The 27,949-nt window shown below is 42.7% G+C and overlaps 1 protein-coding gene across 2 annotated transcripts in view; it reads right to left on the bottom strand.

The window, feature by feature from the left end:
- Positions 1 to 10,748, bottom strand: part of LOC113137259 (pleckstrin homology domain-containing family G member 1) — a 35,559-nt gene extending 24,811 nt beyond the window's left edge. Inside the window, exon 1 of one of the 2 annotated variants that reach the window (XM_026318777.1) lies at positions 10,550 to 10,748. Coding sequence is in view for 1 of the 2 variants with exons in the window: in XM_026318776.1 (XP_026174561.1) it covers positions 4,336 to 4,345 (10 nt within the window). In the remaining variant the exon portion in view is untranslated. Of the gene's footprint in view, positions 1 to 4,335; positions 4,346 to 10,549 lie in introns of those variants that run through there. The other variant, XM_026318776.1, reaches the window with a different exon arrangement.
- Positions 10,749 to 27,949: the final 17,201 nt, after the last annotated feature.

The raw sequence follows: 27,949 nt of genomic DNA, 5'->3' as shown, positions 1-27,949 counted from the left end.
GTAGCTCCAACAGCACAAACAGTCCTGTCACTGCTCTGTAATTGATGTGTGAATGTCTGACGTGGGAATTTACACCATGAAAAAGTTCATATTATTTCACATGCAGATTTCAGATATAGAACATCTGGAAGAATACCCGTGTTTAACTTAAGGTTTGTGGTCTCCATAATCATTGTTTTAAAAGTGTAATAAAGTGACAATGTACAGTGTGTTGGTTTCAACAACAAAACCTAAATGCCACTTCCAGGGAGGATCCCTGAGTAAGAAAAACAGCTTTGAGAATGTCAGAGGGGATTTTCTACTGAAAAGGCTGTAGCTTTGGAAAATACCCACTTAGTCTGGTGAAGTCTAAAGGCTCACATTAAATTTGTCCAGGATGGAGAGAAGAAATAATTATAGTGGCCAATAAAGACCACATAGACCATTATAGACATGGGTAGCTGACAAAATACACATCTCAAGTTGACTCTTGAGGCAGTGTGGAGGTATAAAGTATAAATTAGCTCTGGGTCTACGGGTTAACTGCTCAGGTGGTGAGTATTTCATTAAAAAGGCTTTTCTGGATTATTAAAAACAGCAAACCATCTATGGTTCTTTCTTTTATTCAGATTATTTCTTGCTTTATATCTCACTTTCTTATCAATAATGTCAATAACAGACTCCTGACATTCCTTCCTTTCCACATCTTATTCCACATTCAGATTGAGAATATGTTCAGCAGCTCATAAACTAATTCCACCATGTTTGTTTGCTGTGTCCATAAAATCTGCACATGACATTCCTATGGGCTCAGACCATCCCTCTCCAAGGATATACTTTACAATGTAAAAATATACATGGACCGGTCTGTGTATATCACTACAGACCGCCAAGGCTCATATTTGCATTTGGAGCACATGTGCTCATAACACTCCAATTTCACACTCGAATTACTGAGTCCCATCTGAATGCATGGTTGTGTTTGTGCAATATAATAATAGTATATAACAACCATTGTTCTATATCATTACTTTTCTATCATATACATAAAAACTGGAACTAAATCTTTTCAATTGCTTTAATTGTCACCTACAATGAGCCTTTCTAAGCATCTTTCAGTTAGATCCTAAGACCATTTTAAATAGAAATTACATTAAAATAAAAAATGGAATAGGCAGAATAAGAAATAAACCCAAAGCCTAAAGCAAAGACATTCAAAATCCTGCAAAGCACAACTAGGAATGAAAAAAAACATACAAATCTGGTTCATGAGGGCTGGACTTATACCTGCAATAGTCTATCTGTGGACCACTTAAAGACTTTTATTATATTTTTAAATATCAACAACTGCCCAGTAACATCCATCCAGATGTTGTCCACTAAACAGCCGGTCTGAGGCTGAAAAACATCTCAAAGCACTACTTGGAAACTACTTGGAAATGAAACGGTTGTAATATTTATCATCACTAAAATTCGAGGGAACAGAGAGGAGTGAGTTAACCACACGGGACCTGACCACACACTGTACAAGTCATGGATCCTTTAATCTGCCTTGTCAGTCTGTGGACATCTTGTTTTTGCTGAAACCAGATGGCAACTGAGTTCAGCCCCACACAGCTTATTGCTGAGTTTGCAGCCCTGTGACACCCAACAGCACCGGAGATATGGCTGAACCCAGAGGGTGATGATGACAACGATCAGGATGGATTAGTTTTTAATGCTTGTACACGATGTAAGATAAAGCACTCTGGGTGTTACGGTCCAGTGACACTGCCTTCACTTTGGAAGCATCTTGGTGATACTTTAAAAAATGGGGAGACATGGTGAGAAGAGGACATGTCACTGCGGGAGAGTGAGAAATGAGGAGGAGAAGACCCAAAGGAATGAAAGTAGGAACAAGAGATGAGTGGGAAGGTCAAAGGTCACCCACTGCCCCCTCTTGCTTTCTCTCTTTTCCATTTCCCACTCACTGTCTCATTTTGAGACAAGCTCCCTCTATGTCAAACCAATCTACCAGACCCTCAGTACCTACACCTTCATCTTTTAAAGTGGCACAGCCAGTGTAGGGAAGGTTTTTGTTCCCTGTAGGCTGAGACTCAACAGCACAATGAAGCGACTGAAATCCCGTCTGTTGCTGCTGTCTGCTTAGTTACGGTCTCGCATCTTCCGCAGCGTCCACTTAAGGTCAGTTTCTGTTTTCTGATAAAGACGCAAGCTTGATCTCAACTGACGCTAAGGATCTTAAAGTGTCACTCAAGATTTCACACTGCAACAGCTGCGGAGAGAGGAGGAAGGGACTGAAAGCAGACGGTGGGTTTTCTGCTGAGGAACTTATCACTGGAGCAACAAAGAGCTGCGCTGACCAGGACATATATTATAATGTGGAGAAAGACGGGAAAAGAGGTAAAAGACACAATAAGCATTCCTCCTTTAATGTGTTGGCACAGAACAAGCTGCACAAGCTCCAACAATCTTAAGACAGTATTTCAAACATCCCAACACACGTCATGACTGGTAAAGACCGAAGTTTAAACATGATGTGAGACTTAATGACTCCTGTGGCTTTCACAGCCTCACAAAACACGGTGAAGGTAAACACGTGCACAGCTGGGAGGCTAATTAGCAGCAAATGGCTTTTTCTCATGTCAGAGCCATTTCAATCATTAACCGTTTAACATGTGCAGGTGCATTCACACATTTTCTTTAGAGATTTACAGGCTCTTCTCTTTAGGTTGGGTTAATGAGATGTGAACTAAAGTTACAGTGGAGAGCTTCTCTGCTTGGTATGGACTGTGAGATTCATCAGTGAGGAATGTGCAGCATAGTTTTAATTGACTGAACCAGAGTTTAGCCTCTTAGTGAAAAAAAAAAAGATCTGCCCCCTATTTTAAGACACAAACACACACTCTCACACACACCTGTGCAGCCATGCAGCCCCTGCTGCACATACCCTTGTCCTCCCTCTGAGAGTGACACACTAGCCTCATTCTCTGACATGATTGGATTTCAGCCCAGAAAAAAAAAGTTTTGCCACCACACTCTTTGCATCCACCTCAGCCTGCAAAGGGGTGTGTCCTACAGCTCCTAAACACAACACACACACACACACACACACACTTTGATGCACACTGGACCATGACATTGAGATTAGAAAACTACTGATTTGTTTAGATTACTCCAAAGGCACCTGCCCCCACTAGGCTGCAGTTCTTTGCACACGAGTGCTCAGGATGGGGCCATATGTCCTCCCCGAGGACTGGGAGAGCCAGCAGAGTGGGAGGAGGAGGAGGAGGACGGAGGAGTCCATTGTCTCTGGCACCTCTAAACCAAAGACTTTGCTCTGAACAGTAATTATTCCCCCCTCCTCTTTTCTCTCCTCTCTCCCCATTTCAGCCACCCCCCCCAACTGCTGCCCTCAAGGCTCTAATTTGGGTCACAGGCTGCAGAAAGGCATTTCAACACTCAGTCAAACCTTCATCCAGCAAGAGGAGACTGACACACGTGTTAGCTTTCAGAGATCCTGTATCAAAACAAAAGCCAAGCAGAAAGTTTTCAGTTCCTTAAATTTATTTTCCAGCAATTGTGTTTAAATCAACCTTAAAGACAAAAGATGTTGGATAAGTATCAGCAGGTTTTTAATAAACACAAAACATGCAAAACAGTTTAGTAGTTTTTTGCAATGCCTGCATTTAACACCAAACTAAATGAGTAAAAGTAAAATTTATAACCACCAGTATGAGCAAACAGGAAAAAGCTGTGTTCACCATTGTCTCAGTGTCATTTTTTAACCTGCTACATCTGCGGGAAAGCAAACAGGCTCCATTCAACACCAGGAGTGAGAAAACAACCAGGAGACACTGTCCATACAACTGCACTGCTGAGAGACGGGCACTGCAGAGACACTTCACTCAGCACTGTCAGCTGAGGAAAAATATCTCACCCACTGCACAAAAGAGCCCCCAAGACCAAGAAGCCAAACTACCACAGACTAGTAAGCAGACCTGGTATTTCAAAAGGTACTGTCTGATATTTGTGATGCCAGACAAATTCATCTTTTACTGACCACTCTAAGAAATATCCAGAGCGACAGGCTTCATGTTGCTGACTACACACATACACAGAAAAAAAAAAAAAAATCAGGGTATCGTTCTACATCAATATGGTTTGAGCCCCTTTGATGAGGTTTGTAGACATACAGCACCTCTGACAGCAAAATCCAGTCCCACCACATCACAGACTTCACCTCTGGGAAAGGTTGTGGGACTGTCAATAATTTCAATATGCCTGGAAACTTTACTTAGTATGTCTAAAAAACAGAGTTGGAGTTAAGTTTTGAGTTAAACAGCTCGTGCTTACCAGTAGGCATTGCAGCTGGCTCGGCGTTCCTTTAACAGAAGTTAGATTTTAAAGCGCAGATCTGAATGAAAACCAGATTTCCTGAGCATCTTACATATCCAGAGTATTCCAAACAGTATTCACAGCAAGGCCTTAAAAACTCCTTTACATTTCCCAAATTGTCTCAGTCATTGCTGATCCTTCCTCCTGGGGCCAAACGTGCAGTCCGCTCCTCAAAGATATAAACAGGACCATACACTCTGAGTGAGACTGTGTTTTCTCCTGAACACACACACACACACACACACAGAAACTTGAGTTTTCTGAGGATCTCCTCTGTCTGCTCCTTTTTCTCAACGCTTCTATTCCTGTGGCAACACATCCACTGCATACATGTGTGTCCAAAACTGTTCCTGTGTGTTTGCATGTGAGCGTATGAGTGGCTGCATGTATGTGTGTTGGTATGTGCGTGTGTATGTGTGTGTGTGTGTGTGTGTCAGAATGAACGGCCTCTGCTCTCTCCTGTTCCCTCCCTGCTGGGTATTCCCCTCCCCCTGACTCCTCCTCCCTCTCTCCCACAGCAAATTACAAGGAGCTGGGAGTTCCACATTAAGTGCCTCCTCTCTTTCCTCAGTCTTTCCCTCGTTTTTCTTTTTTATCTTTTCCCCGTTATATTTCTCTGTCTTCTTCTTTTGCTCCAAAGATTCAAACTTTTACCTTGGTTTATTACAGGGTGGGCAACACTTGTGTGTGTGTGTGTGTCAATAGAGCTCAAACAAAAGCTCCTCGTCCACTGCAAAACACTGTGCTGCTCATTGTGTCCCAGATCAGAGAAAGGCAGGGCAGCATGGGTGCACAAAACTCAGTGGAGTGAGAGAGCGTAGGAACTTTTTTCACCAGATTGAAAATGAACGTGAACATCAGAGGGAATGGACACAGATAAACAGTAATCTAAGGCACTAGTTTCCAACCCTTGTGGCCTGTGTCTCTACTGATACTGATGCAAATGGCTTCAGCAAAATGACACATCTTTGAATTGTTTCGTGGAATAAGCTGTAAACATGTTTGTCTTTTTAATTTAACAAAACATGCAAACCTTTGAGCCCTGTCTGCATTAGATGTTGTGCTAATACATTTGGACAAAGAAGAAATATGTGTATGAATCTGATGCCAACTTTTGGTGTTTGATAGATATTCAGCTCCACAAACCTATTTCAGTTGGTTTTCCACGTGTTGAGGTTTGTTGCTCCCTGCTGCCAAAATATATTAATCAGTGACCAGTTCAATCCATATTTAATTTGAAAAAAAAAAGTTAATATCGGAAGGAAATAGGTTCTTTATGTCAAATTTACCTTGACACCATCTTGGTGAACCAGTAGGTGGGGATCCACAGATGTTCTGTGTGTAATTTCAGAGGTCAGTTATAGCTCAGTCCATAGGACCCAACAGGAAGACACATGTGAGACAATAGGTCCTCATTCTCAAGCACTAAAGCAAATGTGTCAACGATTTGTCGTTTCGACTTTAAAGACAGGCACTGGTCCCAGCAGCATGGGGTCTCACTAACACCACCCCCCGCTCCCTGCCAATATAAGAATAGAAACCCCCTGAACCCCACACACAGACACACACAGACACACACAGACACAGACCAGAGCCCAGGAAGCACGACCTCTCTCTCTAATGGCCTGAGGGTCCAGTGACCCACGAAGCCCTCAAAACTCTATACTCCGAATACAAACACCGTCCCCCTGCCCCTGCACCCTGAACTCACTCTCACACACCCGGTCCATAATGAGCACCTCTGGCTTTGCAAACACACACGCGCAACTTATAAACTCCTCAGTTCAGCCAAGCACAAAGTGTTGATGACAGAAACCTACAGCAGCAGTCCAGCTTATCTGATGGCCCCTGTACGCATGAACGGCCCCCACGCCCTGCAGGAGAGCAAACAGAGATGTAAATATTCCTCTTCTTTTAATGGATATGTCAGTTGCTGTATGAGCTGCAACACATGCAGGCAGAGTACTTTCACAGAGAGATGCAAGGGTGACGACAAGACTGGGGGTATTGATAAGATCAAAGATTAGCTCAGAGTTTTGGCTGCAGTTTCATCTGGGAAAAAACAAAAAAAAAAAAAAAAAAAACCTCTTTCAGCCAAAATGTCTCGCACTGGAAGAAAATCACAGCAGCTCGTGGAGATTTCTCCAACTAATTATTTTCATTATTGATTAACCCAGTGATTAATGTGATTAATGTGAAAGCACTTGTCATCTGTCGCTGTAAAGCAAGTCAAGCATTAGAAAATCATTCAAGTGACCCCCCTACTCTTACTATGGAGCTAGAGCCAGAAGGCATTTAGCTCAGTTTAGCTTAGCATTATGACTCAAGTGCTATATAGTTTGTTTACTACAAACACCGGACTCATATTAGAGACTATGAGTCAGGAGATACTTGGCTTTTTTTTTGTGGTTTTTTTTAAACTTCTCACATTAATAAATTGATGGAGGTCTTTGTTAATCGATTATCAAAATGATTTATCTTTCACTCCTGATAAATTGACTAATCATTTCTGCACTACAGAAGCCAACAATGTGATTTCAATACTTTTACAATGCCGCCCATGCTCCACAAAGCATGTCATCACCATAAACCATAAGAGGAAGATTTCCCAACAGACCTTGCTCCTTTTCAGGGCAATAATAAGGCAGCAGGAGTTTGAGACCCTACACAGAGAAACTCCCTCCATGCATCCACAGTTGAAACTGATGGTTTGAGAGTTTGCGAGGTTGCCAAGATGATCAGGGCCGCAGCGCTGCGGTTGTCACTATGACGACAGTAAGGCATTCATCTCCAAGGAAGGGTCGCATGTGGAAAGACAGTGAGGGAGATGGAAAGAGGGACGGAGGGAGAGAGGAAAGAAAATCCTTATTGCCAATAAACCACTCCATTCCTCATAACACTCAGGAAGTGCAAACAGAGAGGCAGGGCACAGGGTTCATACACTCTCTATGCTACTTTTACTGGTACTCACACAATCATTTGTTTTCCAACAGCATTGTAAAGTCTGAAATAAAAAGCCTTTTGAAGAAGTTTTAGTGTGTGTGTGTAATAAAAACTGTCCTCAACCACTTAAGCATGTCCTGTTGGGGAGGAGGGCCGCAGGCGGGGAGAGGTGGAGCACTAATTTGATGGTTGTTATTGCAGTGGGCTGTGTGTTGGTGTGTGTGAAATCAGGTCCAATCTCCAGCTCAGACAGCCTGACAGATTCTTCATTTTCTCAGCTGTCCACATTTTAACGTGAGGACTGCGTTTCTGTGGTAACGTGTCCAGCACATGGCGACTAAACTGAGAGCATACAGAGAAACAGATTCAGAGACTCAGTGCGACTGTGACTAATGACAGGAGCCTGTGGGTGGAGGGGTCATTCATATACAGTTTCCCCCTCCCTCTGTGACCCCGTCTGTCTTTGTCATTGGCAAGATGGATCATCTGCAGACACACACTCTCTTTATGTTTCCTCACACAGATTCTTTAAGTGTTGCCGACCCTTTAAAGCTTTTGTTCTTGCTGTTTGAGCTCTTCATTATAACCTTCACACACAGCTTTGTCCTTTTGCCCGCTTAGGTTACTTTAAGGTGGGAAAAACCTTTTTTCACTGTCTGGCACTGACATATTCTCTGTTTCAGGTTGTTCCTTATTCAGTTCACCTGATAAAACAGCTATGAGTCTTCAGTTCATACATACAGTTTGACAAAGGCACAGGTGTGAATAAAATGAATTATGAAAGACTCATTTAGATGCTTCAGTTTCAGCATCCTGGTATTGTGGACTTGACAGGATGGAGATCTGTGCTTATCTCTGAATACAGATATTATTTTATACACAGTGCTTCTAAAGTGATCTTGGCATGTCTGGTGTTCAGGATCTCTGCAAGATTTCAACGTTTACTGGATATGAACAATGTTTGGCTGCACAGTGTGACTTTGCAATCAATGACCCATCAGCAGGTCAGTGAGACTGAAGGAGTTGATTCCCTCTTTTTAATGACGCATGTACTTCAGCTTTCACTTCAAGTGGTCTTTTGTTGTCCAGTAAGTGATGCAGCACAGCACGCCACTTGGAGAATCGGAGAATATAAATCACGAGGACATCTTTGGCCATTAATAACAAGAAAGTAAGTAAATGCCAACTTTGTCAAAGTGAAATCTGCAATCCTGATGAACTCTGTGATATAGTTTTCCCACTTTTAATGGGGATTCCAGATTCTCAGCTAGTATCCCCCCCAGGCCTCAGAGGTTTACTCGCAGTGCCAGGACAAGTCCAGGAATTTCCGAGTGTTGCGGGGCAGAAATCTAACCCAGGCACAGCTTACTGTATATAAGAACAGGAATCCCCCAGAATTGGCCATAGGGGCCAAGAGGAGTGACCAGGAAAAGGAGCGTCTTCGCCATCCCAGCAGACTAAACAACAACAGCGACACAGAAATAACTACAGCTGCTGCATCCACAACAACAAGGTCAGCAGCGACAGCCGCTGCTAATGATACAGCAGGGTGGCACCGTGGCCATGAAAACTATTTACGACAGGAGATAATGTCAGTATTCAACTACGCAGAGAGTTGGTTTTCACATTAAGAGATGCAGATAAAGGACAAGTCGATCAATAGGAGGCAGAAATGAGGACAGAGGGGGCGAAGGAGCAGAAAAGCAGCTGGTTTGTAGGAATTCTAACATTCATTTCCAATAACTGAATATCATTTGTCTATGGGGGCTTCAGTGCACTGGAAAATACCTACAGTGTTTTTTTTTTCCTTTCTGGGGGGGAAATGCCTCATTTTTATGCACATTTTACATTTGTACAGTCTAACTCTGAGTTGAGGAGCCAAAAGTGTGGAAGGCTTTATGTGTGTGTGTGTGTGTGTGTGTGTGTGTGTGTGTGTGTGTGTGTGTGTGTGTGTGTGTGTGTGTGTGTGTGTGTTGAGTGAGTACGTGAGCATGTGTGGCGGATATACGGAGGAAGCTGTGTTTAGCCTCAGATTAAAATGCAGGACGAGGGTCCCGCTCCAGGAAAGGAGACCAACAGAGTGGAGACAGGGGGACTTTTCTCCCATTAAGGAAACACGTGACAGGTTCTTAAATAATGTCAATACAGTACTCATGTTTAATTCAAAATACAATTAAAATACTACATTTTGATTGGGTGAGTCATATGTTTTACGTGTACATTTGCATATTTCTTAAAACTGATATTTGAATACACTTAAAGATGATCCCATACAGGCCAAACATGTGAAACTAAATGTTGGTAACTTTCAGGATGTTTCTTTCCAAGATCAAGATGTTTTCTCCGAGAGAGATCTGAGACATAAAACGATGAATTAGAACGTGAATTAGAACCAAAGAGCACAGAGGGAAACAGACCAGGGCCAAAATAAATCAATAACATAATCAACCAGCAATCACAGCTTAAAGATTCATGCCAGCAATGGAAGTTATGAAGTCACACAGGACATTTAATGAGTCCATCCTATTTTGTCAGCAAGTCTGTGCCCTTCACAAGTCGGTGTTCTAGTTAAAGCTCCCAAAATGAGGACACACCACAAAGGAGAACACACACAACATATTTGTGCACTAAGGTAAAAATAAGAGGTCAATGTACTGAAGCTACACAATGTCTCACTGTTATATCAACCTTAAAGCTAAGCTAAGTCTCTAATAATAGTTTTCTAACCAAAAAAGTCCCAACTGCTGTGACAACATTGTTCCCAGACACTGGGTTTATAGGCCAACAAACAGCTCCAGTGAAAACACTCTGCTGGTCGTCCTATCAAAGTGAAAGCATCATTATTGTCATGTCCACCGTTCAGCCTTACCACAGATGCAGCAGTCAGCGACTCCCGAGCTTAAACAGAAGCTTGCTGCCTGATTGCAGCTGTCTGCCAGGGTGTCTAGTTGGACAAGTGGACAAAGGTGCCATTACAGTTACACTAAATTGAAAGTTTGAGCTGAGTAATTGGAGGTCAGTCTGGGTTTGGTGGAACAGACCTCTATAATTATGATTAAATAAAGACCTGGGCTTTTAAGGAGGGGAAAGCTCCTGTACAGTACGTCTGATAGAAAGCAGAACCACTCACAGTAAAGTAAAGCAGCTTGCACATCAACAAACTGAAGCCACGCTCTGTGTCCCGGCAGTTTACGGCGACACACAAAGACCATGACAACCTGTCACTCACCTCAGAGAGACATTCCCATCATTACCCTTCCCTCAGCTGCTCGTATCCCAGTATCCTCTCACAGGTTACATCCATGTCCGGGCATTTGAAAAGTTTCTTAGCAACTCTGACGGACTTGGAGGGGTAGGTAGGGCTCGTGTCAAGGCGGCCCTGTCCGTGGTCCACACCTCTACTGTATGAGGTCAGTTGAGAGAGAAAGACAAACACTGAGGGAAAAAAGAGAGAGAGAGTGGTGGTGGTGGGGGGAACAGATGGAAGCAAAACGCAACGGAACTGACAGCCCACTGGGAGGGGAGGGCGAGAGAGACGGGGGGAGAGGAGCTTGCACATCCAGGCAGCCCACTTCCTGACCAATTACTGCTGCAACACTAGTCGCTCTCTCGCTTTCCAACTGGGACCTTGCTCGCTCCTCTCTCACTTTGCGGTGTGGGATTGGCACAAGAACTGGAGAGCAGCCAGCACTGCAGGCGACACAAGTGACAGAAATGACACTGGAAAAAGCAAAAGGAGCCGTCACTGAAAATGTGACAGCACGGTGAGAGACTGACTAAACCAGAGTTAATGTGAGAGAGATAATATGAGGATGGTGAGTAACAGAAGAGACGAGCTGATGCAAAGGAGCGAAGAAAACCAGGGCAGCACAGGGACGAGGTCTAACCCCCGAGAAACAAACAAACAAACAAAACACATGACAAGTGGGTCACATCAGACACAGCAACAGATCAGAGCCTCTTTCTCTGCCCTGTTCTTATTCTTATTCTTGTTCTTGCTCTTGACTCTCCAGTGGCAAAGTCTTTTGGATGCAACAGGTTGGGGTAAAAGGTCGGACCACCCGAAAACAGCTAAAGGAGCAGAGATCACAGGACTCAGAGCTCAAAGTGCAACCTGCTGTGAGTCAGTCCATATGAGCACACAGAGAATACACAAGCCAGTGGTCACTGTGTGTGTGTGTGAGTAACTTGGTCATTGTTCTGCATCCTAACTGAGCAGGATGGAGGAAAATCCCCTCTCTCAGAGCCAGTGGCTGTTGTTCCTGCCTCCTGGTAGCAAGGCTTCCTGGGATTGATAAAACAGCTCCTGGCCCTGTCAGCACACACACTTTCTCGCTTCCATGTTTTCACCGGTCTCAAGTTTTTCCAGGGAAAACAGAAACACACGTGGTCCAGCAAGCAATCGCAGACGGTGGCTAACACTGACCTGTGATAAGCAACCAACTATAATCTGCTTGGAAATGATTTGTGTGCAGACAGTAACTGGGCAGTGACCGTGCACATCAATCAACATGAGGACCTTTTCTAACCCCTGCAGTCGGCGACCTGCTGTGGCAGCGACCGGTGACCATGCGAACATGGCTGCTCTCACGTTAACCTGAACAAACCCACGAACGTCGGGCTGAGCCTTTGAAACCGAACACCACAACTTGCAATTCACAACACACAGACAATGACGAACGATGGCACCAACACAGGCTGATAACCTTCAGCAAACTGCTCAGTCTTATCGCTGCTTTTATTCAGCAAACCCAAAATCAACTGACTTTTCAATGCTTTCCTGTGATTGTTTGACATATCTAAACTCTGACAGTATATTAGACAGCACTTGCTGAGGTGTTCCTTAACATACTGTTTATATTGTGAATCTACATAGCACAGATATAAACAACAGATAAATAAGTTTATTTAATGAAAGACCATCAGATGTAACAGCAGCACAATTTGAGGCCAATAATTCAATTTGTTGATATTCATAAGAATTCAATAATCATGAGTAAAGCTGAAATGGTTTGTCGTTCATTGAAAAATTAATTGGCAGAAATTTAGATAATTAATCAGAATAATTTAAACAAATATTCTTTGATTTCCATGTTTGATCATTTTCTTGGCTAGTGAACTGAATATTTTGATTTTAAACATGCTGCCATTTCTCATTGTTTCCTGACTTAGACCAAAATATGAATAAGGAAACTAATCTGAAGATCAATAATAGTTAAAATTCCTAAAAAAATAAAATGCTTAGAAAGAAGTGACATCCAGCCTGTGCAGATGTAATGAGCTAAATTAAACTGTGTGAGGATTAAGAGGAAACCAGTCATCTCGCACTTCGAATGAACAGCCCACACAGCCTGAAATTCAGAATAAAAAAAGCTGTATGCAGTGCAAAGATCAGGAGGTCAGTATATTTCTGTCTGTAGCGACTGGTGAATACTAAGGGATCACTCAGATGTTCATGGACAGATGTTTTCTCCAACAGGAGAACAGAAGAGACAGAATAAAAGTGGAACTGGAAAAGTGGACAGCAGCTCCCGACTAATAACAGGAAGTACCTCACCCCCCAACACTTCCCGCCTGTCGTTTGTTTCCGTCATCAGCTTGTTTACAGATCAAGAAGGGAAACCGGATTTGACATCATTAAGCAGGTGAATCACACTCATGTGATGGCTTTGTCATTTCAGCGTCACTAAAAATGATTCTTTTATCGCCTCCATCCAGTGATTTCCCTGGGGCCATCAAACTGACAGCACAGCAAATGCTCCCGAATACAACTTCATCCTCTTAAGAGACAACATTAACAGATCTCTTAGAAATGTTCAGCCAGTAGCCTGAAATGTTATCATTTCATCATAAAATCTGACTTATAGAAGCAACGGCATGACTGTACTGATGACTCACTACTTCATTACTCAGCCCAGCTCCTTCAGATGTAACCAAAGCCTCCGCACCCACATGTCATTTTTTCTTTAAATGACCACGAGGTATGATAACACTTAATAAGACAACAATAATAAGGCAACACGTCAGCTCCTGCACCAAACTAACACACCCTGCAGCAGCAGTCTGTCACCTGGACAGTGACCCACAAAACTGCAAAAACAGGCCGACCTCCGAATTCAGGGTAACAAAGAAAACTTTAATGGTATTAATGACATTGCTCATCTTCTGCTGAAGTCTATCAGGAATGAAAGCATCTTTAATATTTTACTGGATCATGTTTGGAGGTGGGCAACAATTCCTGATACCTGACTTCTGACCTAAGGACTCAAAACCTTTGTTTAAGCAAAAGTAACAAACAGTGTCCAAACTAAAGCTGCTGAACAGACGTGAACAGATGTGAACAGATTGTTGTTCATCGGCATGAAAGTGACTGAACAAGTCAAAAGTTCGTGCCGGCAGCTCTGAAACACACACGTAGATTAAAATAATATTTCTGGGTGTGGTTTAAAAAGTGTAACCGATACTACCTCCCCTGCTATAAATATAAATGGGACATTTTGCAGTGAATGCATGTGTTGGGCACTAAGATGAAAAGGTTTATGTTATAGTTAGAAAAAGAGGAGAGGCCACAACTGAACCACAGGGCTGCTCTCATCAGAAGCAGAAGCCAAAACACATTATTACACAGATAAAGCTGAATCCATTTGAAGTGCTGATGTGTGTGTAGGCCCCACGCTCTATATGTGTTTGTGTGTACGCCTGCATTACTGCTTATGTGGGTTCAAGTGGGATAAAGAGCCAGGAGTGCATGTTGGCAGGTTCCCTTTGACCTGTGAGGCTTTATTTCCCCCCATATTCATATGAGGCTAATACTGTGCCTTTCCCATGCCAGTGAAAACCCTGGAAGCCGAGCACTCTCCTCTCTTTAGGGAACCTAAGATGTCACTGCACACAAAAGGAGCCGGGAAAGCCGTCCAACTCAAGCAGGGGCTATTATTTACAGTAGCAAAAGAAAAATCACTCTTCTCCAGAACAGTAACCCCTCCACCCGCACCCAAGCGTCAGCCGTCTGTCTCCTTCTAATGCTTCTCTTGTTTTGCCCTTTTCCAGTACCTTTCTCTTCCAACTCCTTCCTCTGCCTTCAGGTTCCTCCAGTCCTTTCTTTCCCCCACCATTATGAGGTAAATAGTGACTTTAGTAAACAGCACGTCTTAGATTCCTTATCCTGTTTAAACTGAAGCAAATGTTGCTTTTCCCTGCTTCTTACCAGCACACTTTGAACTTTCTGTGGTGAATACGTTTTATTCATGAATCAAAACTGAAAGACAGCAACTGATCACATATGTTTTAGTCCTGGCATAATGTCATTAGCGTATCTGCACATAAGACTCCACTGAAGTAAATGTTGTCAGATGACGTATGAGCCTGGAAAGATTAGACCACAGAGTGATATTCATTTCACATATTAGCGTAACATCTTTTAGTGTCTGTCTCTCAGTGGCCATCTCCTGCTGCTGATTGGAAGCTACGGTAAAAACAGCAGCCCAGATGTGTCCAGCTGATGGACAGTAACAGCTCAACACCAGGACTAGAAATATGTTTATGGTCCATCTAAAGAAAGTTGTTAAAAAGGATCTGCAACTGGAAAAAGGTCTGTCACCTCATGGTTACAGTAAATCCAGATGTTAGAGACAGCTCTTAACTGGAGTCAGATGTGACCAAGAGGAAGATGAGCCTCATAAACACTTCATCAGGCATAGACATCCTGACACAGCACTTCCTACACTCTATAGAAACAAAGAGGAAGGAAATATGGAATACATTCACAGTCTGTCACTTTAAATGCTGAAAATGTTGAGGTAAAAACCAATGAGGTATTTTCACATGAAAATCTTGCATCTTTTATCTGGGGCTTTGTGCATTTAAATAGTGGAGCATATGCTGAATGACATTACAGTGCACTAAATCATGATGGTGATATATTGAGTTGAGAATCATTTACCAGCTGAAACTAATTTAAAGAACTCGTCTGCATGTGCTGACACAATTGAATTGATGTGTTTCGGCTGCGTCAAAACCTAAAGCTGATCTGTGTCATTACTCCGCATATGAAAATATCTGTGCAATGGTCACACAGTGACATCAAGACCAAAGACCGCCATTAAAAATTAAGCCTGAGATTTTGTCTTTTTCGTAGCATTTTGTTCCAGTTCTCCACCGTAACTCCACCTCCTATCACCTCCCTCTCTCTTCACGCTGGCATCTGTCCTTAGGTTCATTGCAATGATCGCTGCTTGTACTGTGTTTCAGCTGACGTGTGCTGCTAATATAGACTTCAATGACCACACACACACACACACACATGCACGCACACACGCACACCCCAAAGGAGCTGTAACAGAAGTCCAGATCTAGGACAAAAGAGAGAGAGAAAATGGCTTAAAAGGAAAACTATCACATCAAGTCCCCAAAAAAAATACTTACATTGATTTTTACAAAATAAAAGCGCACACTGTCTAATGCACTGCATTATCATTATCAACATTATGGAATATTCTTGTTATTTCCATAACTGTTGATTATTGAGCCCATAAAATCACAATTTCCCACAGATGAAGGTCATGTCTCCAAATCACTTCTTTTACCTGCCCACTAATCCAAAACCAACAGATATGTAATTTACAGTGATATGCAAAAGTATCTAATTAATTAAGTTATTTTTGCTTGGCAGCTGATTTGAAAACAATCAATTACCAAAACAAAGGTTGTATGAACACGTGTAAGATAATATAGCACTGGTCTATAAGTGTCCTGGATACAAGAGAGCCAAGGGGAGAGCTGGATGGAAGCGGGAGGAGGCTCTCCTTTATTTTTAGCATTGTTCCCCAGCGCACTTATCACCAGGATGTGATTTAGAGGCAAGTTTCTAACTGAGCTTCACAGCTTATAACGTCCTGTCACAGTGTTTAAAAAGCAGAGAAATTTTCACATTGCACTGATGACAAATCAAGCTGCAAAAAAAAATCTAAAATTGCTTTGGCGTGCTGGCATACTCAGATAAAAATAACTTACAACAAAAGAAAAAAAAAAAAAACTTTGGAAAAAAGGAAAACACTTACAAAAACTCAGCTGAGCTAAATATTGCTGGCTGGGGAATTTACAAGTGTTCGATAGCAAACTGCACCTGTGGAGAGCTCAATACAGTGCAACTTCCTAAAGTACAATCCATTCATATCAAACAGGATCTTACTCACAGTCACACACACACACACACACACACACACACACACAGAAGAACTCCACTCATGCAGACGTTTGAGACTATTTATACAACACTTCCTTTTATTTACCCAGCTCATTGTTCAGACCACATCTGCTGAGGTCCAAGGGCAGAATGGCCAGTCCATATAGCTGACCACACACACACACACACACACACACACACACACACACACACACACACACACACACACACACACACACACACACACACACACACACACACACACACACACACACACACACACACACACACACACACACACACACACACACACACAATGTGGTGGCACAGAAGCCAGACACCAGCCAGCATTCAGAAATATCCACAGCTTTTGTTCAGGGTCCGAGTGACAACTCCAAAGGCTGATGCCACCTGTTACACAGACTGACATTCTTCCACTCCCATTGATGCACACCCTGTCTCTGTCTCTCTCACACACACACACAACACACACATTACCAGCCTGCACACAAACCTGCAGCAGGTTAGTTCTACTGGGCACAGTTGGACATTTGGTTCTGTTCTGGAGAAGACAGCAGCTCATTATAGCTCGTCTGTTTCATGTCAGCTTTAATGCAGCAGGAAGTCAGTCGGGGGCTTTTAAAAAGCCTCTGGACAGCTCATAACCTTCATGGCCCAGAGGCTATTGGCTCAGAACAGCAGCTGAACAGTCGAGCAGAGTGACCCACTCCCTCACAGCCACATATACACAAAGACCAGTCTGTTAGCTACATAAATCTTGCAGGATTTAGCCCAAGAGTGAGACAGAGGCTCTTAAACAAAATATACACATGTGCAATAACCCCTGAATCCTGTGATTCCAAAAACACTGCTGTCCCTTTGAGGCATTTGGTCTTGAGTTATTTCCTATGAGGACAGGAGTTGCCCTAAATGGCCCCTACAGGGTAAACAGTCCAGATCATTATCTTCCCAACTCTCCACCAGCAAGCCACATGGGTACAGTGGGACAGAGAAGGGGTGCAATCTCTAGCACAACATCCCACTACAGATACATGTAGAAGAAGACAATTTAAGGTAGTTCACGCCTTCTGCAAGTTTCAATACTCAGACTGAAGTAGTGAAATTTTACTTGCAGACTTTTTCTAAAAATGTTGAGATAAGTCTGTGTTTTCATAAAGGTTCTATATTTTTTGTCTGGCACTGTAAACACTGAGGCTGCTCCTGATTTTTCACTCACGCCACATGTTTTCTTCCCCCGTGGAGGAAGAAACACGCTTGTCAACACCACAAATAAATGTTGTTTGTTTCCTGCCCTTGACTGGGGATTTTTGGGTCCATTTGGAAGCAAAATGACAGATGTTAAACTCCAGTGTGGAGCTGATATGTGATACATGTTTTCCTAAACCAAGCAAACCATAAAAGATGAGTTAGAGCTGATATTTACAGAAAGCCTAAAACACACCTATCACTTCGGCGAGTCAGCTGCAGTGGCTTCTATTTAAGCTTCCACTATTCTTCTCCATGAACACGAACACAAACTGGTACTAATAGGTGTAAAAAACAGTCATCTTATGCTTAAAGTGAATCATTTCAATAAGCACAGAATTGTGGAATATCTTCCGTAGCTGCAACCTCAGCAAAGAAAAGTGTTTTCACTTCATCTCCACATTTGAAGCAGGTGGTAACACTGTGTTTGGGTGTTGAGAGCCAAAACTAACAGCTCAAAAACATCATAATGCCCATTTAGAAATCAGTCCAACCTCCTCCACTAATCCTCCGCTTATGTGGGTATCCACACTGCTACACCCCAGTGTTCGACAACGACTCGGACCCCTGCCCCACTCCAGACGGGGGTTTCCCTGCCAAACGCTGCCCAACAATAAAACAAAGCCATCACACTGGGGCTGGTGGGGGAGGAGGGTGATCATGCAGGGGTGCAGGGTGGGCGGAAAGTGAGAGGAACAGCTGCTGAGTGGGAGAGCTGGATGAAGGGTGGGGGGGAGACATGGGAGAAAAAGAAAGCTGGAGGAAGGAGGGGGAGTTTTCTTTTTTCTCTGTCATTGAAATAAATTACTTTTATGTTTGCAGCCTGTTCAGGCTATGCTATCATTCGAGTGAGCCCCCCCCGCCCCACAATTCTTTTTTCGGCAAAGACAAATTAACCAGTGCACAAAGACTGTGCTTATAGCTACACCATTATTTCCAGATCATTGCATGAGTCTGGACAGTCCAGCAGAACTATGTGACAAAGCGAACACAGACTCAGACACAGACTCACAGTCGACAGTCAGGCTGAGGTTCCTCCTCGGTCCCTCTGTCTCTGAGGAATTCTGCTTATTAGAACCAGTGTGTCACTCAGTGGCTGAACATTCAGAGAGCTGACAGATTTACTAAACACAGCGACGGAGATGACAACTGTGAGTTGCTGCTAAGTCAGCTAGAGGCTGGCCAGGTGTGTGTGTCCTACTGATCAGACCTTAACCTGCGTTTTATATCCAGACTACATATCTGGAGCTACTTATTAAAGGTACCCTGAGAGATTTTGACCACTAGTGATGTTATGGGCCAATGTTCTTATAACTGGGTCCTTGTTTTTTTTTTTATTATTGTCTACATACAAATGCATATGAATTTGTGCCTATAATTTTGTGCTTTTCCAGTGTTAATTTGTGCACGTCATAATGAGAAGCTGTAAATATGTTTTCTTGTTTGTCCTTTACCCCTCACATCAGCAAAAAAAACACGTCAGTACCCGAGGGCAGCTTACCTCATCCATTTGTTATCATTATTGTTTTACTGCTTTGGATATTGACAAGTAATAAAACAATACATCCTCATCCTAGTGCCCTAATAAATTTTACAATGCTCTTGACAGCCTGTTATTGTTACCTGTCTCTGAGAAACAAACCAATGAGGTCAGACTACGTGAGCTAGGTGGGACACAGCGAGACACACTTCATACAACACTGTTGAGTGAACAGTTGGTTTGACTCGCATGTCACACATTGGTACAGCTCTCAAAAACAGCTGCTCACCCCACTCAGCCTGCCAGTAGGAAAACACCAGTCAGCAAATAAAAAGACTAGAAACAGATTTGCAACTGAAGCATGAAACAAGATTTGTTTGGGATATTTCTGGACACATCAGGCGAGCTGCTCGCTCTCTAATTTAATACAGAAGCTAAAACGAGTTTGTTAGTTGCAATTTTCCAACTTCCTCACTGTGAGTTTTTATTTTTATTCATGTTTCAACAGGCAGCACTGACTCTCATCTGCTCCTGCCCTCCTTCACTCTTCTTCTTTCACTTGGTTGTACTTTTCACATATACATTAAAAAGAATGGATGCCAGAAATAGTGCAGTGTAGTGTGGGGTTGGGGGGCGTGTAGACATAACAAAAAATCAAGGGAGGAAAGAAGCCAGCCACAAATACTGGGCCTTGGGGAGTACACTGACGAGGAGGGAGGCACGGAGGCCAACAATGGCACACATTCACATTCTGGTGTCAACCTACAAGTTTCTGGTGGCCTCATTATTTCATAGATGTAAGTGGAACAGCACTTGGTCTAGGAAATCAAATCTGGTATTCAGATTGTTAAAAGTGCTGTAAATGTGAAACACTCCCAAACCATAGCCAGAAGCTAAGGAGCAGTATGAACTGTATCATCAGTTCATCCATAAACAACAGATGGGTGACTAATTGTTTGGATTCATACAAGTTTGATCCCTCAAACCATCCTCTGTTTCTAGTGAAATGGAATGTATCCTGTAGCCAGTCCTACAATTTTTACCCATTTCAAATCGACATTAACTACTTATTGGTCCACGGGGTAAGGAGTCACATTTCTTTTCAGTTGAACCCTAATGACGGTTCCTGATAATCTGTTAAACGGCATCTAATGCTCCAGTTCTGCAAATAAATACATCTCGAATCTGAAATCCGAGATGCTAAAAACAAACCAGGCAATGCATTATGTATATGTATGGGCTCGCAGCAACAGATTCCCACTGCTAATTGAGGACTGAGGGGGTATTTAAATAAAACTAGAGGAATTTAATTCCCACCACAACATTCAACTCCACATACTTTCCCACTTCAGAGTTCACCAACCTGATAAACTTAGCAAGGAATCTGCTCGACAGGAATAAAAATGCCACTGGTCATCATGGGACGTTCTCTGGTTATGGTAAGCTGGTGACCCCTGACCCCTACTGGCACTTTCCCTCTTTCTCCTCTTCTTCTTTTCCACCAACTTGGAAACATATGATGGACTGTCACAAGTTAATTTCACTGATCAGCATGATAAAGTGCATAAAAAAAAAGCATCAGTACTAACACGTTAGCCAGTAGCTTCATCATTAACAAACACTGTGTCACAAAACAACACACAGTTTCTTTCAAGAACTTACTTCACATTATATGAAGCAGGATTTTGCTTTTGTTGTCTCTGTAACTACCTACAGGATCCTTCAGTGCTATTTGGAACTAGCCTGCAGCATTCAGGGCAGGAGTATTTCAGTCTCACCCTGCCCCTGACCTGTGACCTTTCAGCCCTTAGTTTAGACAGCCACAACCTGCAGGGAGCAGGCAAGTGCGTGGTCATAATACTGCTGTTAGTCGAAAACTGTGTTTTTTGGCTCAAACTGTTCAGAATCTGACAGAACAGTGATGTTTCCAGATGTAGCACCTTGCTCTTTCAAGAATAATAAATGGCTTTTTATGGCTGAAGATGAAAACATGCCCATAGACCGCCTAAAACTATTAATTCTAACTTTAGAAAACGACGACTTAAAAAGAAAAAACGCCAATATGAAATCATCACAAATACAACACACCTCCAACTCTTTATTATATGCATTAACGGTTAGCAATAGCTTCCCTCTGAGCAATGTAGTTCAAACAAATATAAATCATGCTGAACAACAGCTAAACTAATCTAACTGTAAGTAACGACACAATCTTTGTAATCTGTCTCTTAAGAACAGCTCTTGTTCGGTCAGGTGGGTATTAAAGCTGTCTCGAAACTACACATTAAAATACTTTCTAAGTGTTAAAGGCAGCAGGCCAAACTTTCCCTCTCCTGTTCACGAACCTTGTAATTAGGTGAAACATGTTTTTACAGCAGATCTCTAAAGTACTTCAAGTATAGAAAAAGCTTGAGAGCATGCATGCACTAAAATCACAGACTATAGGTATGCCTGCTGGAATGTAGTTCCCTGCTGAACAAATAGAGCCGCTCTTGTGCTATGGGATGCATAGAATGGGTTGTGACATACAGTACATATGCACAAATATCCCCTCACACACTTCATTTAACATCTGAAAGTAGATGCATGATATGTGCATGGGTGTGCCGAACAGGCATGCGTCAAATCAGCACATTAGTGTGTGCTCCTCTGACAGCTCCAGTCCACTGTGCACTCTATTATCCAAATGTCACACATACTCACACATGTGCTCCTGTGTTACCAGCAAAGACCTAAAAACCTCCGTCATTATCAACTTTAAAGACTTTTATGAAAGAAACTTCAGTGACAAATGGAGCAAATCTTGCAGTCATCAAAAAAAAATCAAAGGCAACTGCAACTGATGTATCAGAACATGGTGCAGGGCGCAAATAAATGCGAGCTTCAAAATGAAAAGACTCTTTTAAGAAACTGCTCGAAGACTTTGCGGAAACTGTGGAACTGTGTCTACAGACAACTCTTCCTCTGTGTCTTAGACAGCCTGGAATAGAGAATGGCTGCCTTTTTGTCGTCTTCAGTTATGTGCATATTAAGAGCACAGCAGACTAGTCAAGACTGAAACTAAAACCTCATTCCACTCAACATCCCCTCCCTGGTTGTCTCAAAAAAAAAAATCCTTGCATCTAGAAATCCCACGGTACATGCACACCAGTGTTCTGCCACCAGAATAAATAATCCAAAGGAGATGAATGCTTTAGACTCAACTCTAGACTACTGAACATGTTTGCCATTTATTTCATGACTGTGTGTGTGTCTCTGTGTGTGGATATGTGAGTCCATCCCCATACAGATTGGGTCAAGGTCTCCTATGTAGGTTGTCTGTATTTAGCCCCAAGGTAAGGAGGTCAGGTCAGCATTTATATCTAGTGCTTGTCTTGACAGAGGGCAGAGAAGCTTTGATCTTCTCATTTCAACATCTGCAGTGAACTCATTTCCTGCAGGTACTGGGTTTAACTGTGTGGTCATTCTGTCACAGGCAGCGTGCACTTCACTAAAACTATATATGCACTTCTACAGCCTGTTACTACGCAAACAGTCCCACCACCCAGACCAGAGACCAAAAAAAAAAAAAAAAAAAAATTTGGTTTTGTAAAGGAAGTTTTCCTGTAGTCTGTCTCATAGTAACACAACAGTCCAAAAATATCCCTGTGCAGCACAGAGCAGGTCTCTGCTTGTCAGTCTTACTGCTCCAGTCTGGGCCACGGAAATATGGGCTGGACCTGAATATACACGAGTAACCACCAGTGTGTACACATCCACAAAAACACCTGAGTATAACAGGAAACACATGGCGATATCCATCAACCTTTTGTCCCCTGACTCGCACGCATACAGTGATGATAAACTGTGATTTTAGAAAATTACAGCAGGAAGCAGAAGTCACAGCTGCACCAGCTCATCGATCAAGGCTGGATGACGACGTTATTAAACACAAAGATACACACAATCTGAACCTTCCCAAATCAACCATCCTGCATGCTGACAAAAATACATGTGTTCAAGTAGAAACCTTTCTCATTAAAATATACACAGACCAGTCCTAACATTATGACCACTGACAGGTAAAGTGAATAACAGTGGTTATCTTGCTACAATGCCATCTGTCAGTGTCTGGGGGTATATTAGGCAGCAGGTGAACACTGAGGAGTTGGTAGCATGAAACGTTGGCAGGTGTAAGGATATGAGAGACTCTGTCAAGGGTCAAAATGTGATAACTGGGTCAGAGTGTCTCCCAAACTGCAGGTCTTGTTGGGTGTTCCCAGTCTGCAGTGGTTAGTCCTGACCAGAAGTTGTCTAAGGAAAGACAATCAGTGAACAGACTCAAAGGCTCAGGGATGACGAGGTCAATTAAACTCTTAAATTTCATTCATCCTTTTTAAAGGATTCATTTTGTTTGACTCTTTGTTAAAATGGTTGAAAATGACAAATGTACACTGGTCTTTATGATGAGAAACATTCAGTGGTTATAGTGGAAATATCACAACTAGCTGTTGAATTTGTCAAAAAAAAAAAAAAAATCTATAAGTTACATCTGTTTTTGACTGAATGGTAGACAAACATTTGCCCCTCCTGGAAGTTTAACCATGGAAGCAAACAGATTCACAGAAGATGCAGTGACCTGCAGGGCGACAAGAGTGCCAGCCAACTGCTACCCTGACTCCTGTTTACACAGTATTAGGCGGGTGGTCAAAATGTTATGGCTGACTGGTGTATTTGCACCATGTGACTGAGGTTAATGAACCAGTGTGATGCCGAAGCTCCTGCATGTCTACCCATAATGGCAGGCTGCACCTAATGTGGCTGCCCCACAGCTTTGCATGGGAAAGGGCATATTTTGCATGTCAGTCCCTATCGGTTCTATTGTTTGCATCGCTACTCACGGCAGGTAGTGAGGAAGTGAAGTTACAGTCTCTGACAGAGGGAGTGCTACCTGTCATAACACACCCACCACATCTGCAAAGCTGTTAATAGTTAGGTGCTGTTAAAAACTCTCACACATCATTCGCTAAAGGTCAACTACATTCCCTATAAAGTCGCGATGCCTCACACAAAGCAGGGAGCAGCAGACTTTGGGCATTATGTGTGTATGAAGCAGCTAAATTTAAAGCTCAGTGACCGACTACTTAGCACAGTTCACTTCCTTTTCCTGCATGAAGAGCAGGAAAAGCCATTCAGCTGTGCAGCTGTGTCTGATTGAGACAAAGCCAGGTGATGATAGATGTGCAATAATGTGGCGGCTTCTCATTGTTGCAACATCATTTCTGCTTGTCTCTCTACTATTACGCTGTTGTTGATTTTCAGTCAATTTTGTTTTTAGTTTCACTGTATGAAATATGAGTTGGCTGGAAACTATTTAGGTACTAAAATATAAACAGCTCAGGTTCCCAAAGTGTTGAAAGGTAAAACAGCAGATGAATACTTTTCCCATCAGTTTTCCCCCACTGCCCCTTCTCTACCCATCCTCCTTTGCTCCCCCTCTCTTGTCGACTCCTTCACGCCTCAGCTCCTACATGTGACCTCCCAGCAGGGTAGGCTGCCAGCAGCAGATGAAAGATCATGACCCCCCACACAAAGACTCACTGCCCTCCTCCTGCAGGCACAGATAGCTCAGCTCCAGCCTCAGGCGAAGTTTAAGAAAACACCTTTCAACACCAACTATTTATCGGGAAGGTTTCAAAAATCTAACAAAGGTAACCCATCAGCAAAAAACTGAGATTTAGCAAATCCCGTTATGAAAAAGGTCTGATATTATTTCTGCTATTCAGGCTGTAAAATGAAGAGAAACCAGAAAGGTTCTTCCAGTTTGTCTATTAAAATACATCTACTATTTTTTTCATCAATCCATCCATTTTATTGTTACTGTAGTATCAATCTTCCATAAAGTACTATAACTGCTCTTGGCATCAAAAAGAGTCCAGATACGCATCATGGAAGCACAGTTGGGTCTCTTCCTCCTGCAGTGTGTTTGAACTCCACATGCAATCGGGAACTGCTTCAGGCAGAGCAGAGATAAAAGTGTTGAATTACACTGGACATCAGCATGGCAGGTATAAGATTATGAAACACAGGCATGTGCACAGGCATGTGCACACACACACACACACACACACACACACACCACCTGGACCTCAATATAAAAGGGGCAGGTTGTGGAGTGATTTAAGATAATCTTCAAGAGAGAGCAACGCGATACAGCACAGCACCAAAGGCTTCCTGTGGAGCCATCCGTCTGAAAGTCCTCCAGTAAAAACATCAATCATGAGCCGTGGAGAGAGAGCTACCTGACAGCTGCAGCCCATCATAAACCCGGCCAGTCATCGGCTACAGAGCACATCTCACATCCCTGTTTCCACAGAATAGATATCCTCATTATTTACAACGATCTTGCCAGAAAATATATGAATATATTTGACTCTAATGCATTTGGTCATAAACAAGTTAAAGAACTGGTGGTTATTTTAAATGTTACGTGAATGTTTGTATAAACTATCACTGCAATCTGACCCACAATTATTTAAAACATCATATTCAAAACCACAAAGTTAAACCTCATGTCTAGACTACATGAAAAGACAGGAGACCACCAAAAGCCTTTGGTTCCATTGTGGTGAGACCATGAACATCAATACAATATGTCATTCAATAGTTATTGATACTACAGACTGACATTGCAATTCCTAGAGCGATGCAGCTAACAGGACTAAAAAGAAACCCTCACAGCCACATGCTATTTAAACCAGGGTCACAATGACATTAGTAGACAAGATGAAGGCAGTAAATCACTAACTGCCAAGTCACTAACACGACATGAGAGAAGAGGGTCTGGTCTGTTTAGGTTCACACGGTGGCACGCTGCAGGGCAAAGGTGCTAAGGTCGCCCAATCTCACATTACATTCTCACGAGATTTAGAACCACACCTGCCTCCTCCTGTAACTGTGAGGGAGAAAACCTCCATCCAACCAGCAGTGACGGTTCCTTCGCTTTCTTACATAAATTTAGATGAAATAACTGAAAATACTGTGCGAAATATATAAAGCTACAACCAGCAGCCTTTTAGTGTCGCTTAGCATAGACTGAATAAAAATCTGCTTACCCTCTAAAGCAGATTAACATTTAGATTTATTTAAGCCTCACATCACCTTTTGGCCCCTCTTTAAGACACCCAGCGTACCATTCAATATGGTAAAAGGAGATAAAAATGAGAAAATGAACAATAATAATAATAACAACACATTTCCATTCCCAAAATGCCAAGCTGTCCCTTTTCTAAAGTCTCTCCCAGGAGTGGAGGCAAAAACTCTCCTGTGGCCTTCACCTGTCAATCATAAGGGCAAAACCTAATTGGTGGATTATGGTGATGTTCAGCATGAATCATCACTTATGAAGACAACAGTGATTCAGTGCGACAGTCACCGGTGAATGTCCAAACACACTTATACACACTTCTACCCTTCCTACCAGCTGCTGCTGTTGCATAAGAGCCTGTAAGTAATGCAACAAGAGGCCTGTTGAGTCCAGACTGTCAGTTCTGACACACAGCTGTCATCAGTCTTCAGCTGGGCGGTGGTTTAGTAAGACGATGCTTTTCGCCAAACATCGCGAAGTCCCGAATGAATTTCACTGCCTGGTCTTAATAGTTTCTTCCTCTTATGCAACCTGCTCCATCATCACGTGGTTACAGTCTATCAATGTTCAGCTCTACCTGCGCTGCACAACAAGCACACCTGCTCCTGGGACCTCACCGAAAACAAGGGGACGCCTATTTCTGCATGAAAACAGACTCGATGTCTGACAGTTTGACTCACTGGTTTTTGGTGAGAGCACCTGAGCGAACCTCCGGCTCCCTGCAGCCGCTGGGGACATGTCGTTCTTCGTTGAAAGGGCTTTACAGTTCTCCTTTACTCTTGTGAAAAACTGCTCGTGTCCTCGTTTGTCCGGTGGCGATGACTCTGCACGGGTCCCTGCTGCGTCATCATTACACGGACGATCAGCTCACCTGGTCAAAGGGGGACACCTGAACTTCCTCTGTAAAGTGCTGCTGCCACAAATCCGCCCTCAAAGGCGCAGTAACCTCTGAAGTTTTAGATGATTGCATGGACTAACCCCATAAATAAAGAGCGATTCAAACTTTATTCGTATGACACTGGTGCGACATAAAATGCTTTGATCAGCAAACTCACACTTATTTACAGGAAAATCATAAATATCAAGGTCTAGGTCTCTAATGTTAAATATCTAATATTCATAAATTCTGTGTTGTACCTAACTAAAGTGTGAGTGGGATTCAAAACAACACCTAGTCATTTAACCCACATGCAGATTTGAGTTTTATTGTAGTATTAGTCACATTACTGTCACTATTCTCTCTATATTCACCACAGCATGTGATGATTTAAGGCAATTTGCAGTTGTTTGAGTCAGTTTAAAGGTTGGGAACAGGCAGATGAAGTAAACCCCAAACCAAAGTGTAGGAACAGGACATGTCTGTGATCACTGAATAGAAAGTGGGTCATACTGAGGAACCCATGAGGATGGAGCAGAGCAGCCCTATACCTCTTCCTCCACCCTTCCTCGCTATTGAGTTTGTTTCCACAGTTTCCGGGATTCTTGTTTTCTTGCTGCTGACATAAAAGGCCTATTGGTCGCGGTTTGTTTAGAACTACATGGTGAGTTGAGCCTTTAGGTTGCAGGTTAAATT

Source organism: Mastacembelus armatus, chromosome 24 (genome assembly GCF_900324485.2).
Source record: "Mastacembelus armatus chromosome 24, fMasArm1.2, whole genome shotgun sequence".
Lineage (NCBI taxonomy): Eukaryota > Metazoa > Chordata > Actinopteri > Synbranchiformes > Mastacembelidae > Mastacembelus > Mastacembelus armatus.
Note: the sequence above shows the minus strand (reverse complement) of the source record. Positions and strands in the feature narration are given on the sequence as shown.